Raw genomic sequence first — 15,856 nt, forward strand, 5'->3', positions numbered from 1 at the left:
CGACAACGATCTTGTGAATACATAGGACTCTGCTAATGTTTTTGCATGTAAAAAAATTATATTTTTTTCTCGTAAAAATATTTACCCATAGAAAATAAGAAAACATAAAAAAAGAAACAAAATACAAATCAGTTGTAATTCTATCACCCAGCACTAATCACCATTCAAATACATATATAGATAGATAGATAAACACACATATGCATATACAAACACTGGCCCAGGTATATACATAAGTATACCTACTTAAAAATATTATAAGCAACTTTCCAATATTTCTGTTTTTTTGAGAACATTAGGAGAGTCCCAGGGACTGAGGAGCCTGGTGGGCTGCCATCTATGGGGTTGCACAGAGTCGGACACGATTGAAGCGATTTAGCAGCAGCAGCAGCATACTATTTCAACAAATGCATGAACCATAATCTATTTATTCAAACTTCTCTTATTGGATATGTATCTTAAATCCTTTAAAAAAATCTAAAACCTACAGCACTATGATTATTCTAAAGATCATATATCTCTAATCATAGATTGTACCTTTAAAAAATTTTCAGTTCAGTTGCTCAGTCATGTCCGACTCTTTGTGACCCCATGGACTGCAGCATGCCAGGCCTCCCTATCCATTACCAACTCCTGGAGCTTGCTCAAACTCATGTCCATGAGTCGGTGATGCCATCCAGCCATGTCATCCTCTGTCTTCCCCTTCTCCTCCTACCTTCAATCTTTCCCAGCATCAGGGTCTTTTCAAATAAGTCAGTTCTTTGCATCAGGTGGCCAAAGTATCAGAGTTTCAGCTTTGGCATCAGTCCTTCCAATGAATATTCAGGACTGATTTCCTTTAGGATTGACTGGTTTGATCTCCTTGCAATCCAAGGGACTCTCAAGAGTCTTCTCTATCATCACAGTTCAAAAGCATCAATTCTTCTGTGCTTAGCTTTCTTTGTAGTCCAACTCTCATATCCATACATGACTATTGGAAAAACCATAGCTTTGACTAGATGGACTTTTGTTGGCAAAGTAATGTCTCTGCTTTTTTAATATGCTGTCTAGGTTGGTCATAGCTTTTCTTCCAAGGAGCAAGCATCTTTTAATTTCATGTCTCCAGTTTCATCTGCAGTGATTTTGGAGCACCCCAAAATAAAGTCTCTCACTGTTTCCACTGTTTCCCCATCTATTTTGCCATGAAGTGATGGGACCAGATGCCATGATCTTAGTTTTCTGAATGTTGAGTTTTAAGCCAACTTTTTCACTCTCCTCTTTCACTTTCATCAAGAGGCTCTTTAGTTCTTCTTCGCTTTCTGCCATAAGGGTGGTGTCATCTGCATATCTGTGGTTATTGATATTTCTCCCTGCAATCTTAATTCCAGCTTGTGCTTCATCCAGCCTGGCATTTCGCCTGATGTACTCTGCATGTAAGTTATATGAGCAGGGCGACATTATAGAGCCTTGACGTACTCCTTTCCTGATTTGGAACCAGTCTATTGTTCCATATCCAGTTCTAACTGTTGCTTTTTGACCTGTATACAGATTTCTCAGGAGGCAGGTCAGGTGGTCTGGTATTCCCATCTCTTGAAGAATTTTCCACACAGTTGTGGAAACACAACTGTTTGTTGTGTTTGTTGTGACCCACATAGTCAAAGGCTTTGGCATAGTCAATAAAGCAGTAGATGTTTTTCTGGAACTCTCTTGTTTTTTCAACGATCCAGTGAATGTTGGCAATTTGATCTCTGGTTCCTCAGCCTTTTCCAAATCCAGCTTGAACATCTGCAAGTTCACAGTTCACATATTGTTGAAGCCTGGCTTAGAGAATTTTGAGCATTACTTTGCTAGCCTATGAGATGAATGCAATTGTGCAGTAATTTGAACATTCTTTAGCATTGCCTTTCTTTGGGATTGGAATGAAAACTGACCTTTTCCAGTCCTGTGGCCACTGCTGAGTTTTCCAAATATGCTGGCATATTGAGTGCAGCACTTTGATAGCATCATCTTTTAGAAATTGAAATAACTCAGCTGGAATTCTATCACCTCCACTAGCTTTGCTTGTAATGATGCATCCGAAGGCCCACTTGACTTCTCATTCCAGGATGTCTGACTCTAGGTGAGTGATCACACCATCGTGGTTATCTGGGTCCTGAAGATCTTTTTTGTATGGTTCTCCTGTTGTATTCTTGCCACCTCTTAATATCTTCTGCTTCTGTTAGGTCCATACCATTTCTGCCCTTTATTGAACCCATCTTTGCATGAAATGTTCCCTTGGTATCTCTAATTTTCTTGAAGAGATCTCTAGTCTTTCCCATTCTATTTTTTTCTTCTATATCTTTGCATTGATGACCAAGGAAGGATTTCTTATCTCTCCTTGCTATTCTTTGGAACTCTGCATTCAAATGGGTATATCTTTCCTTTTCTCCTTTACCTTTAGCTTCTCTTCTTTTCTCAGCTACATATAAGCCCTCCTCAGACAACCATTTTGCCTTTTTGCATTTCTTTTCTTGGGGATGGTCTTCATCACTGCCTCCTGTACAATGTCAGGAACCTCTCTGTCCATAGTTCTTCAGGCACTCTGCCTATCAGATCTAATCCCTGTCACTTCCACTGTATAATTGTAAGCGATTTGATTTAGGTCCTACCTGAATGGTCTAGTGGTATTCCCTACTTTCTTCAATTTAAGTATGAATTTTGCAATAAGGGGGTAAATTTTTTTAAAAAGAACATATTAAGGCTTTTTATTTATTTATTTATTTTCTTTTATTTTTATTAGTTGGAGGCTAATTACTTTACAATATTGTAGTGGTTTTTGCCATACACTGACATGAATCAGCCATGGATTTACATGTGTTCCCCATCCTGATCACCCCTCCCGCCTCCCTCCCCATCCCATCCCTCTGGGTCTTCCCAGTGCACCAGCCCTGAGCACTTGTCTCATGCATCCAACCTGGGCTGGTGATCTTTTTCACCCTTGATAGTATACTTGTTTCAATGCTATTCTCTCAGAACATCCCACCCTTGCCTTCTCCCACAGAGTCCCAAAGTCTGTTCTGTACGTCTGTATCTCTTTTTCTGTTTTGCATATAGGGTTAGTGTTACCATCTTTTAAAATTCCATATATATGCATTAGTATACTGTATTGGTCTTTATCTTTCTGGCTTACTTCACTCTGTATAATGGGCTCCAGTTTCATCCATCTCATTAGAACTGATTCAAATGCATTCTTTTTAATGGCTGAGTAATATTCCATGGTGTATATGTACCACAACTTTCTTATCCATTCGTCTGCTGATGGGCATCTAGGTTGCTTCCATGTCCTGGCTATTATAAACAGTACTGTGATGAACATTGGGGTGCACGTGTCTCTTTCAGATCTGGTTTCCTCGGTGTGTATGCCCAGCAGTGGGATTGCTGGGTCATATGGCAGTTCTATTTCCAGTTTTTTAAGGAATCTCCACACTGTTCTTCATAGTGGCTGTACTAGTTTGCATTCCCACCAATAGTGTAAGAGGGTTCCCTTTTCTCCACACCCTCTCCAGCATTTATTGCTTGTAGACTTTTGGATAGCAGCCATCCTGACGGGCGTGTAATGGTACCTAGTTGTGGTTTTGATTTGCATTTCTATGATAATGAGTGATGTTGAGCATCTTTTCATGTGTTTGTTAGCCATCTATATGTCTTCTTTGGAGAAATGTCTGTTTATTTCTTTGGCCCATTTTTTGATTGGGTCATTTATTTTTCTGGAATTGAGCTGCAGGAGTTGCTTGTATATTTTTGAGATTAATCCTTTGTCTGTTTCTTCATTTGCTATTAGTTTCTCCCATTCTTAAGGCTGTCTTTTCACCTTGCTCATAGTTTCCTTTGTTGTGTAAAAGCTTTTAAGTTTAATTAGGTCCTGTTTGTTTATTTTTGCTTTTATTTCCAATATTCTGGGAGGTGGGTCATAGAGGATCCTGCTCTGATGTATGTCGGGGAGTGTTTTGCCTATGTTCTCCTCTAGGAATTTTATAGTTTCTGGTCTTACATTTAGATATTTAATCCATTTTGAGTTTATTTTTGTGTATGGTGTTAGAAAGTGTTCTAGTTTCATTCTTTTACAGGTGGTTGACCAGTTTTCCCAGCACCACTTGTTAAAGAGGTTGTCTTTTTTTCCATTGTATATTCTTGCCTCCTTTGTCGAAGATAAGGTGTCCATAGGTTCGTGGATTTATCTCTGGGCTTTCTATTCTGTTCCATTGATCTATATTTCTTTCTTTGTGCCAGTGCCATACTGTCTTGATGACTGTGGCTTTGTAGTAGAGTCTGAAGTCAGGCAGGTTGATTCCTCCAGTTCCATTCTTCTTTCTCAAGATTACTTTGGCTATTAGAGGTTTTTTGTATTTCCATACAAATTGTGAAATTATTTGTTCTAGTTCTGTGAAAAATACCGTTGGTAGCTTGATAGGGATTGCATTGAATCTATAGATTGCTTTGGGTAGTATAGCCATTTTGACAATATTGATTCTTCCAATCCATGAACACAGTATATTTCTCCATCTGTTTGTGTCCTCTTTGATTTCTTTCATCAGTGTTTTATAGTTTTCTATGTATAGGTCTTTTGTTTCTTTAGGTAGATATACTCCTAAGTATTTTATTCTTTTTGTTGCAATGGTGAATGGTATTATTTCCTTAATTTCTCTTTCTGTTTTCTCATTGTTAGTGTATAGGAATGCAAGGGATTTCTGTGTGTTAATTTTATATCCTGCAACTTTAATATATTCGTTGATTAGCTCTAGTAATTTTCTGGTAGAGTCTTTAGGGTTTTCTATGTAGAGGATCATGTCATCTGCAAACAGCAAGAGTTTCACTTCTTTTCCTATCTGGATTCGTTTCACTTCTTTTTCTGCTATGATTGCTGTGGCCAACAGTTCCAAAACTATGTTGAATAGTAGTGGTGAGAGTGGGCACCCTTGTCTTATTCCTGATTTTAGGGGAAATGCTTTCAATTTTTCACCATTGAGGGTAATGCTTGCTGTGGGTTTGTCATATATAGCTTTTATTATGTTGAGGTATGTTCCTTCTATTCCTGCTTTCTGAAGAGTTTTAATCATAAATGGATGTTGAATTTTGTCAAAGGCTTTTTCTGCATCTATTGAGATAATCATATGGTTTTAATCTTTCAATTTGTTAATGTGGTGTATTACATTGATTGATTTGCAGATATTAAATAATCCTTGCATTCCTGGGATAAAGCCCACTTGGCGATGATGTATGATCTTTTTAATATGTTGTTGGATTCTGTTTGCTAGAATTTTGTTAAGGATTTTTGCATCTATGTTCATCAGTGATATTGGCCTGTAGTTTTCTTTTTTTGTGGCATCTTTGTCTGGTTTTGGAATTAGGGTGATGGTGGCCTCATAGAATGAGTTTGGAAGTTTACCTTCTTCTGCAATTTTCTGGAAGAGTTTGAGTAGGGTAGGTGTTAGTTCTTCTCTAAATTTTTGGTAGAATTCAGCTGTGAAGCCATCTGGTCCTGGGCTTTTGTTTGCTGGAAGATTTCTGATTACAGTTTCGATTTCCTTTCTTCTGATGGGTCTGTTAAGATCTTCTATTTCTTCCTGGTTCAGTTTTGGAAAGTTATACTTTTCTAAGAATTTGTCCATTTCTTCCAAGTTGTCCATTTTATTGGCATAGAGCTGCTGGTAGTAGTCTCTTATAACCCTTTGTATTTCAGCATTGTCTGTTGTGATCTCTCCATTTTCATTTCTAATTTTGTTGATTTGGTTCAAATATAAGGAACACTTCATGAATTTGCGTGTCTTCATTGCACAGGGGCCATGTTAATCTTCTCTGTATCATTCCGATTTTAGTATATGTGCTGCTGAAGCGAGCACCATATTAAGGCTTTTTAACACTTTAGTGACAAAGGCCTGATAATGGGTTTTAACCAGTTTGCCCTTTCACCAGCAATGAATGAGTGAATGAGTGTGTGTAGTTTGGGTCCTTCAGGCATAAGGTTGCCTTGACCTCTTCCCACCACACACCTCCTCTCTGCTCCACACAGATCTTTATCGCGTCTATGGCTCAGTCTAGCCCACAGGATTGGGCTCTCCCGGACATCCCTGACTACTGTTGTGGGCCTCTATCTATCGCCTGCCAGCTGTACCCACTCAGAGTTCCCCCTTCAGCGCTGCAAATCTCTGTTTTCATGTTTTATTATGCTGGCTTGGTCCATTTTGCTGTGTGATGTCGGGAACCTAACTCTGTCATTGGCCCATCAATGATAAAGCCTTGACTGGGGGCAGGAGAGGCCAGAAACAAGTTTTCAGAGCTTTGAAAGTAGCCTTTGACACAAATTGGAGAATAAAAATTGTCCTTAAAACATGTGTACATTTTTTAATACAAGGAGGTGAATACAATAAATATGTGTGGGTAAAGATTATCCTAGTGAATTAACCCAGAATTAGCAGTTCAAAGAAAAACTAAATGTATCTGTTGTTCCCAAAACTGATGACTTTGGTTTGGAGCCTTGGTTTTCAGTGGACTTCCCCAAAAGTCACAGATCATGCTGCCTAGCATTCTCCTTTCTTTCTGCTGCACAGTTAAAAGTTTTTAAAAAGCATAATAGTTACTCTCTGTGTAGTTTAGTGTACAACTTTTATTTGACCATTAGTTCTTAAGGATTATCTTAAATTATGACAGTCATAATTTTCAAGTCTCTATCTTCACCTCTTTCATAATTTTCTTTACTATCCTTCTACATAAAGTTTGAAAGAAGACCATCTGAATTGCACTAAACTAATGATTAATTTGAAAGAATCAACATATGGACTTTCCATCAAGGCATAGGTGAAAATATTTTTAATTTATTAAATACTTTTATATGTTTTAACAAAGTTTGTGACATTTTTCAAAATTGTCACACAAATTTCTTATGAGGTTATTGATATTTTATTGATTTTATTTACATTTTTTAATCACATTTTAAAAAATAGAACACTTTCGAAATTGTCTTTTAACTAGTTAAAGCTAGTTATTAATTCCATTAATTAATACTTTTTATTTTATTAATAAGCTAATTAATTAGATGGCATTAGTGAACATATCTGACTATTGATGAGGATGTTACAATTAACTGAAATTAATTTGGGGATGCAGGCATTCTAAAGACTGAGAGAAGACACTATTGTAGATGCTTTTACACTTGACCAACAATATAGTCAGTCAGTGATGCACAAACGTCTAGTTCTATGCACTGTGTAAATGAATGAGAGTCAGTTATCCCTAAAAGCTTGTAAGTAACTTAAATTTAGGGAAACTTTCTCATTTATATACATCCTGTATGAGGCCCTCTTTTCCCCTATCCCCTCCTCTAAGCAGAATGACAATCACATAATAGATAACCCACATTAAGAGTTGATTCTACTTGTTCTTTTAATACTGGTGCTTTATTTTTAAGATTTATCAGTTTCTCGGATTCCCAAACTACATAATTTTTTTCTGAATATTGGAGCAAAAAAAAGAAATGGATATTTTGTATACAAACTCTGATCATACTCTGAGCTCTAGTTATTTAGTTACTAAATCATATATCACTCTTGTGACTCCATGGACTGTAGGCTGCCAGCCTCCTCTGTCCATGGGATTTTCCAGGCAAGATTACTGGAGTTGCTATTTCCTTCTCCAGGGCATCTTCCTGACCTATCTGTAAAATATTTTCAGATTAACTGGATTTTATTAAAATACATGCCTGCCAATGTAGGAGACATAAGAGACTGGGGTTCAATCCCTGGGTCAGGAATATCCCTTGGAAGAGGGTATGGCAACCCTCTCCAGTATTCTTGCCTGGAGAATCCCATGGACAGAGGAGCCTGGCAGGCTGCAGTCCATAGGGTCGCAGAGTCTGAAGTTGCAAAGACACGATTTAGCACACACACACTCAGGCAAGGACTCAGTAATGTGTCATGTTAATTTGTGGATGTTGTGGATCAGATTAATTGGCTGTTATTAAAATACATACCAGAAGAGGGCAGCACCACCAAGGCCCCCAATAGTGACATCAGTCAGACCGTCACCATTTAAATCCATTTCTCCGTGAATAGACTGGCCAAAAAATTTCAGTGTCTCGCCATCTCCCCCTGATGGAATACGCTGTGAAAATACCAACAGAGAGTTTTAATGTCAGAAGAGTCTCTTGAAAAACCGTTTCAAATAAATCTGAGAACTTGGATTGGTTGACAAAAAATTAAAATGAGAGATCTTTTGGAAACCTGCCCAAGAGGCCCCTCATGTGGGGACAAGAGGAATTACTTAGATGTTCCCAAAGGATATTCTTTTTATAGTGCAGACAAAATCATTTCAGGGTTATTGACACCAGGGAGAGGGAAAAATATTATATAACGTCATCTTGTCTAATCCTCAAGGAAAACATTATGAGTAATTGGCTCTGCTTTCTAGTTTCTGTTCAATTCCATTACACAGAGATATTTAAAGGTACTGGAAACACATCATACAAGCAAGACGGGGAGTGGAAAATTATCCTAGGGTCAGTTTGGGGTTCATTGAACTTTGAGGCTGGGTATAAATAATACATTCCGTCAAATACATTTTTCAATATGTGATCTTTACTGTCTGTCAAAAATGGTACTGAAAGTCAAGAGCATAATAGATTCTGTTTCATTCACTTGTATCCACAGTGCTGGGAAGCACAAATGAATAGGGAGTTCTCATGCACATTACCATATATAATATGTTTGGCATCTGCACTTCCTAACTTAGCTCAGGTTCAAGCTGATAGCATTTTAACAGAACCTGATGGCTGGAGTCCTGACTGACAAACTCTCCCTAAACTTGGCGTCTCCGTATCCTAGCTTCCACTTAAATGTCATAAAACTTAAGAAGCCAAGTAAGGTAAATCAAATGAAAACATTTTTCAAGCCTAAAGGTTTGTGGTTCATGGGAAATTGTCTCCTTATATTTTTCTGCAGAGCAATCAGGAGTTATTGACCCCACTGCTTCTGGAGGGCTTGATTCAGTTTGATTCTGGATCATTCCATATACAAGTAGCACCTCTAGTTACCATAGAAATGAATGAGCACATCTCTCACCTGTTCTTGGGAAAGCATTCTGCCAATAATTAAACAAACTCAACTCTATTATTTTTTATTGTTTTTGTTGCTTAAAGCTGCATCTTGATTTATCATCATTTTACAAAATAATTGCTTAAGAGAATCTAGTCTACTTACTAATGATTTTAAAATCCTTATTTTTATATTGTAAATGCCACTCCATTAAGTTTGAGGTATTGAACCGGAATGAATAAAGAACACAAGAAAGAAACTCCTTCCCGTACCTGATTCCATCACACTCCAATAGTTAATATTGCCTGTTTCCAGTTATGAAGTACTGTGAAGATTTTTAACAGAAGCAAATCACTTATTAAACAGATAGGAGTGTTGTTAGTGAAAATATGTTACTGAAATATGCCCTTTATTTTGTTTTTCACTATTAATGCCATTATGACAATGAAAAATTAAGGACAACTTCACAAGACATGAATAGATTTTGAGAATTCTGTTGACAATGGAGCCAAAGAACATTTACAAAATAAAAAGAAATAATTGATGCTCTGTTTTTCTTTTCATATGTTAGAAAAGTAGTGAATTCTATTTTATTTATAAGTAGTTGTTCAATGCCCAATTAACTATGGTTACTTAAAAACAGACAATTACATTAGAGGAATTTAAAAGAATTTAAAGGTAAATTCTTTTGCTTTTGTACTACATAAAACACTACTGTGAATGGACATTTTTCTTATGTAGGAAAAAGTTCTAATTTATATATTAGGCTCTAATTTATAGAGTCATTAGCTGACAATAAATTTAAATAAAAAACAATAGAAATCCCCTGCAGGTTAAGCTTAATTATACAGATATTTTTCCAAGAGGGATTTACTTGGTAGAAAATTATAAACCTTCAGAAGTCCAAATTTATTTTTATGAAAATACACCAATTTAATTCATAAATATAAACTTAATGTGATTTTATTATAAAAACATGGGTACTGAATATAAAAACAATTTCTTCTCCTTTATTAGCTAAATCATATAACTACTATTCTCTTTCTCAGAAAGTGGTACCCTCTGTTTAGGATCAGACACACTGTAGCTGGTAAATAGCATCTTTAAAAAGTGCTCTTTTGTTCTGCTTTTTTACCATTTCAAAAGATCAAGTCAATTGTAAAGCAATTATCCTTCAATTAAAAAAAAAAGATCAAGTCATGAAGACAAGGCATATAACAACATAAAAGAAAAACTAGACAAAACAATAAAATATTCAATACAAGTAATTCTACTATGAAGAAAACTTAGAAATCTAGTTTCCCAAGAATCAGAAGAAAAAATTAAATAGTTTATGGAGCAAGACAGGTGATACCTGGTATTGAACCCATTTATCAATTAAGGGCAAGAATCACAGGATTAGAAATACATGAATAATATAATAAACTGATGCTTTCTCAGTGGCTAATAAAACTAAAAAAAACCCATACATGGCAACGGACTATATGACCATATACCATTACTGTATTTTGGTAACATCCACGGCTGTTACACTAAAATAATAAATAAATGAAGGAATCTGTAGGTTTCATTTCTCACTTGTGCGTACTCTTCCCTTATAGTCTTGCCACTTCCGTGATAAATGTACACGGCTCCTCCATGGTCATCTTCCAGGGGCGCTCCAATCACGATGTCATTAAATCCGTCGAGGTTGAGATCTTTCACAGCAGCAATAGCTGTTCCAAAACGAGCCCCACATGGCTCATTTTTGTTTTCCTTTGTGCATGAGTTGTGCTTTAGGGATGAACAGCAAGTCTGCTTAATGGGTTCCAGGCTCATTTGATATTCAAACCTTGTCTGGAAGAAAGATAAACGGAATCCTTATGGATTTCTGTCATAACTACAGCAGAGCAAAGTTTTAAAGTATGTACTAAATCAGTGCTATTAAAAACCATTTGTACCTGAAGGATAAAGTTTGCAAAATTTCTTAACAAGTGTGTCTATCTGAGAGCAAAGTTAGAAATTTCCACAAACAGATTTTAGGAGTGTAGGCAAGGATGTACTGAGGATTTTAATGGAGTCTCTTTTTAATGTAATCGAGTGAGTATATAATTCAACAGCAGCCTTTTAAAGCTGAGGAGCTGAATTTTTAAATTCTCAATTTGTGTCACTATCCTTTCTTTATCCACTATTGTGTTTATCGGAAAAGTCTCTCTATATTCTTCCCTATAAAGGACAGAAATAATGAACAGGAACACAGTTTCTTGGGAAAAAGGGAAAAACAGTACAGGACCAAAAAATGTTGACAGGAAGAATCAAAAAGATGATAGAGAAAAAGATACATAATTTATGATTTAAAATAATTAAATGGGAAAGACTAAAAATTTAACAAGCTAAATAGATACATCCCAACTCTGCTTGAACAGCAAAAATTCTTCTAATGAAGAAGTCAAGAATTATTTCATTTAGCAAATGATGTCTGAAGCTAGGATCAGAAAAATAAAAATCGCACTGCAGCTGACTGAAGTATTCCAAAGACCACAGCAGTTTGCTCAATGTTTGGTGTGACTGCCTTAACATTCACTACTTCCCTGCATTCTCTCCTCACTCCTACCTTTACACACTCACATGTGTGCCCATACACACTCACACAGAGCTTGAACTGTTAATGTGACCCACTCCTAGACCAGAGCTCACAAATGGTTGCCCTGAGAATTTAGCAATTTAGTGAAATTTATTTATCTTTATTCTATATACTCTTAATAAAGTTCACATTTATAAGCAGAAAATATCTAACTGTTTGACTTATTTTGCTACAATTCTAAATGTTCATTGAGAGGCTGAGGGGTTAGTGAGGTAGATTGGCCCTGAAAGCTTCTTTGTTCCTTTTGCCAAAGTGAGTGAAAAATGAGAACATTATTAACTGAAATTTTAAGAAACAAAGAAAGAGATTTTCCTGAACTTCTACCAAAGTAGCTGTTACCTGATTCAGAGCGTAGACATACACTTTTCCTTGTTCTTCCTTCTCTCTTCCCATGAACATGGGAGCCCCGACTAGAAGAATGTCAGTATTAGAATCTTTATCAATGTCAATTGTCGTTAAAACACTTCCAAAGTAGGAACCGATCTAGGACACAAGACAAAACAAGACAAAACAGTCTGATAAACATCAGAACTTCTCAAGGAAACTAAAAACCTGCGTTTTTCTTATACCAATCGAGAAGAGTATCTGGGATTTAGATGACCAAGGAAATGAGATATAGAAATTGATGCTACCTGAGGGCTCTTTATTGGTTCTGCATGAAGTTAGTGACTACTAGTCAGTTCCACCCAGGAGGATGAGCAGCTGTCACATTAGAGTCTGTAGCCTGAGAATAAGAGCAAGGATTTTCTTTGGATTTTTACCCTAACTTCTCTTCTGCATGAATCAGAAAAGACTAGTATGAATACAACAAATGAAATGAACAGTACAGGGCATTTCCCAGTGGCTTTAGTATATGCTTAAATACAGTAAGATGAAAATATAAACTGAAATACACCACAAGGAATTGAACTGTCTCGGAAGATTGGGGCAGCATATTTTACCTTAGAATCTTAGAAGACTGTCTACTTGGCAGAATGGCTAAGTCTTGTCCCAGCAGCCATGGGAGATAGAGGAATATAAAAGGATTGCTGGGGGAACCGTGGTCTAGCAGGATTATACGTTCTCTTTAATGACAGGGATGAGTTTTAGGGAAATTCAGGGTACTTGTGCTTCACTAAGTACAATAACTTTCCCAAATATTGACCTGTGTTTGAAATTTGATGCTCTTATAATTTTCTCTTTGAAACTTCCTGTCTTGGCCTCTATGATGTTACTTTTGCTCACCTGGTTCTACCACTATATCATAGATCACCCTTTCATTTTGACGACTCCTTTCTCTCCTTCCATCCCCTAGATTGTGACCTCCCCTAAATTCAGACCTGCAACTATTCTATTCCCTTAGACAATTAATCCTTCCCTAACAATCCCCACTATTTTAACTGGCAAATTTCACTCCATCCTCTGCAAGAACCCCAGTTCTACCTTTTTACACACTGCTAGACATTTAGACAGTTGCTAGATGCTGATTTTTTGAATGTCCTTTTCTCACAGGCTTATAAAGGGTTTAAGAAGTCTTTGCTTTTTAGACTGAATTAATTACAAATATAACTAAATTTTTTTAAGATCTGACAATATTGGCTCTTCATTCTTACATGGCAATAGCCATCCAGAGTTGAGCAGGGGCTAAGCCAAAAGCTGCCAAGGCCTTGGCTCCCACTTCCTGTTGTCTTCTGCCCAGCAGCTTTTTCATTGCCTCTACCTCCCTGCCACTTGCAACCATTTGAATTTGTGCTCACTGTTATAGAAAACATGTCTAAAACCAAATACCACTAAAAATAAAATTTTAATTGCCTTAGTTGCTGGCATTTTAATCATGGTGCCTTCTCTCTCCCAGACTTGAAATTCAAATTTTTCATGATTTATTATCATTTGTTATTATCTCCTCAAGTGCTCATAAGTATTTTTTTTTTTTTTACAAATATTACATTTCCTGCCTTTTAGACAATTAATAGAGTGATAACAGATCTAAGGGGCTTCCCTGGTGGCTTAGTGGTAAAGAATCTGCCTGCAATGCAGGAGATGCAGGAGATGTGGGTTTGATCACTGGGTCAGGAATATTCCCTGGAGAAGGAAATAATGCACTCCAGTATTTTTGCCTGGGAAATCCCACGGACAGAGGAGAGTGGCTGCCTATAGTCCATGGGATCACAAAGAGTTGCACATGACTGGGCAACTGAACATGCAAGTATACAACAGACCTAAGATATCATCCAAATGATTTATTTTACAATCTTGTCAATTCTTCCTTATTTATGTCTGCCACATCCCTTCCTTTTCCACTTTTATTGTTGATCTATCATTTCAGGTTCTGTTCACCTCATCCTTGACCTCCAACAAGAGCCTTGTTTTTATTGTTGATGCATTTTCTGATTATGGGCAAAGGGCTAATAACACCCTCTCACCTGCTAAATGAGAATCTGACCTTTGGCTTACTCTAACTGTGTAATATGATGAGAGAAGGATTTCAACTACAACACTTAGCAACATTGAGTGTGGTGACAAAACCTCTGATTGGGATGTTGCATTTAGGCTGGGGGGAATGATAAATACTTGATGGAAATAATATATTTCGGGCTCCCTAGAAAGCAGTGACTCTTGAAATTTCATGCCTTTAACAAGACCCAGGGAAGCTATGTGTATGGTGCTACTAGAAAAGATCTTGCCTCCTGTAGGGCTTTAAAGCCAGGGCAGCAACTGCACCTGCTTGAAGCATCTGTCTCTTGGCACCTCAGCTGAGCCATTTGCTGGGTGCCTGTCTGGGTTCCTGCAGGAGAGGGAGGCTGGCACTGCCGTGCCCTTCTGAGTATTTTGTGGGTGGGGGGGGGGTGAGGTGGGGCAGGTAAACTAGAGAGTTGGAATATTTAGTGAAGCCCAAGAATGCCTCCATCCCATGAGAAATGTAGAATAAAACTAACACAATCTCATTCTAGAATACTTGGAAAATGCAAAAAACTATGAAAAAAGGAATAAAAATTACTTAAATTATCACAATTTAATAATAACCAACAATAGCATAGATGTTTCTTTCAATTTAAAAAATATCTATATATAGTTATGTTTGCATATTGCATATATAGTTTTTCTTAAATTACTTTTAATATTCAATATTATCAAAAGAGAATTCTCTGATTTTACATGTTACAAATTATTTCCCATCACCTCCAGGAGAAAATCTGAATTCTTTACTCTACCACTCAAAACCTCACACAATTGGTACCTACTTTTTTTAACTGGCTCTTTCTGCCTATCTACATTGTCTTTCCTCTAGACTAGCCCACATTTTATCTCCTAGGAAGACATTCTGTACCAATCCTAGCTTATGGCTCTTTCCATCTTCTGAATTTACTATCTGTGGCACTGGTACTTCCATACTTCTTACTGTCTGAGATTCCTTTTGCATTTATTTATATGTCTGTATCTACATCAGTATCTATTTTTCTTACCTCTATCTCCATCCAGCTGAAATTTTCCTGATGCCAAAGATGCAGATAAGTTTACATACCTCCAAGAAACCTAACATGAGATACTATATACCATGGATGTTGAATATGGGTGTGCTGTTTTTTAAAAAGTTTGGGACAATAGATAATTCAATTTACACAGGAAGAATATGAATGGATTAATTTAAAACAACAAGTTTGAAGCTTACCTGTTCTCCATTGAGTGTCTGGAGAATCCTGATGTCTCTGCCCTCCATCCTGTAGATGATAACCTGGCCTGTATGATTGTACCTTGGCTGTCCAGCAATGTAGAGCACATCTCCAGGAATAGTGGCAGAGTTTACTGTGTAACCTAACAAAAGAGAGATGCCAGATATACTCGCTGGCCCCTTAGAGTCTACATGGAATAAATTAAGATCTATTTTAAATGGCTGGGAGAATCATTTTTATATGTTTATATGGACGTCTCTTTTTTTGAAAATAAATGTTTTCTTTAATGCAGGTAAATTTGTGTTGGTTAGAGCTTTTAGTTTGTTCCCTGATTATCTACCACTGTTGCTTCATTCTGAAATGTATTTTCCCCCAAACCTTAGATTTTCACTGTTAAAAGGCACAAATGATATAACAATGACAGAAAAACACACATACACAACTCTAGTAATCTCAATTTACTCTTTGGTAATAAACCAACTGTATTTCATTGGGATGCATGTGTTTATGCTATAGAAATTGATAATTTTATACAGCTG

General features: G+C 36.8%; 1 protein-coding gene and 1 non-coding gene across 2 annotated transcripts in view; both read right to left on the bottom strand.

Moving 5' to 3' along the window:
* Window positions 1–15,856, bottom strand: part of ITGA1 (integrin subunit alpha 1) — a 164,402-nt gene that overhangs the window by 37,210 nt on the left and 111,336 nt on the right. The window contains exons 12-15 of the mRNA XM_061129817.1: window positions 15,317–15,459; window positions 12,007–12,150; window positions 10,623–10,880; window positions 7,985–8,115 (exon numbers count right to left, since the gene is read on the bottom strand). Of these exons, the coding sequence (XP_060985800.1) occupies window positions 7,985–8,115; window positions 10,623–10,880; window positions 12,007–12,150; window positions 15,317–15,459 (676 nt within the window). The remainder of the gene's footprint in view (window positions 1–7,984; window positions 8,116–10,622; window positions 10,881–12,006; window positions 12,151–15,316; window positions 15,460–15,856) is intronic.
* On the bottom strand, window positions 5,752–5,858 carry LOC133046921 (U6 spliceosomal RNA). The gene has a single exon (XR_009690615.1). It is a non-coding gene; the product is annotated as a U6 spliceosomal RNA (small nuclear RNA).

This window comes from Dama dama, chromosome 25, assembly GCF_033118175.1.
Source record: "Dama dama isolate Ldn47 chromosome 25, ASM3311817v1, whole genome shotgun sequence".
NCBI classification, from domain to species: domain Eukaryota; kingdom Metazoa; phylum Chordata; class Mammalia; order Artiodactyla; family Cervidae; genus Dama; species Dama dama.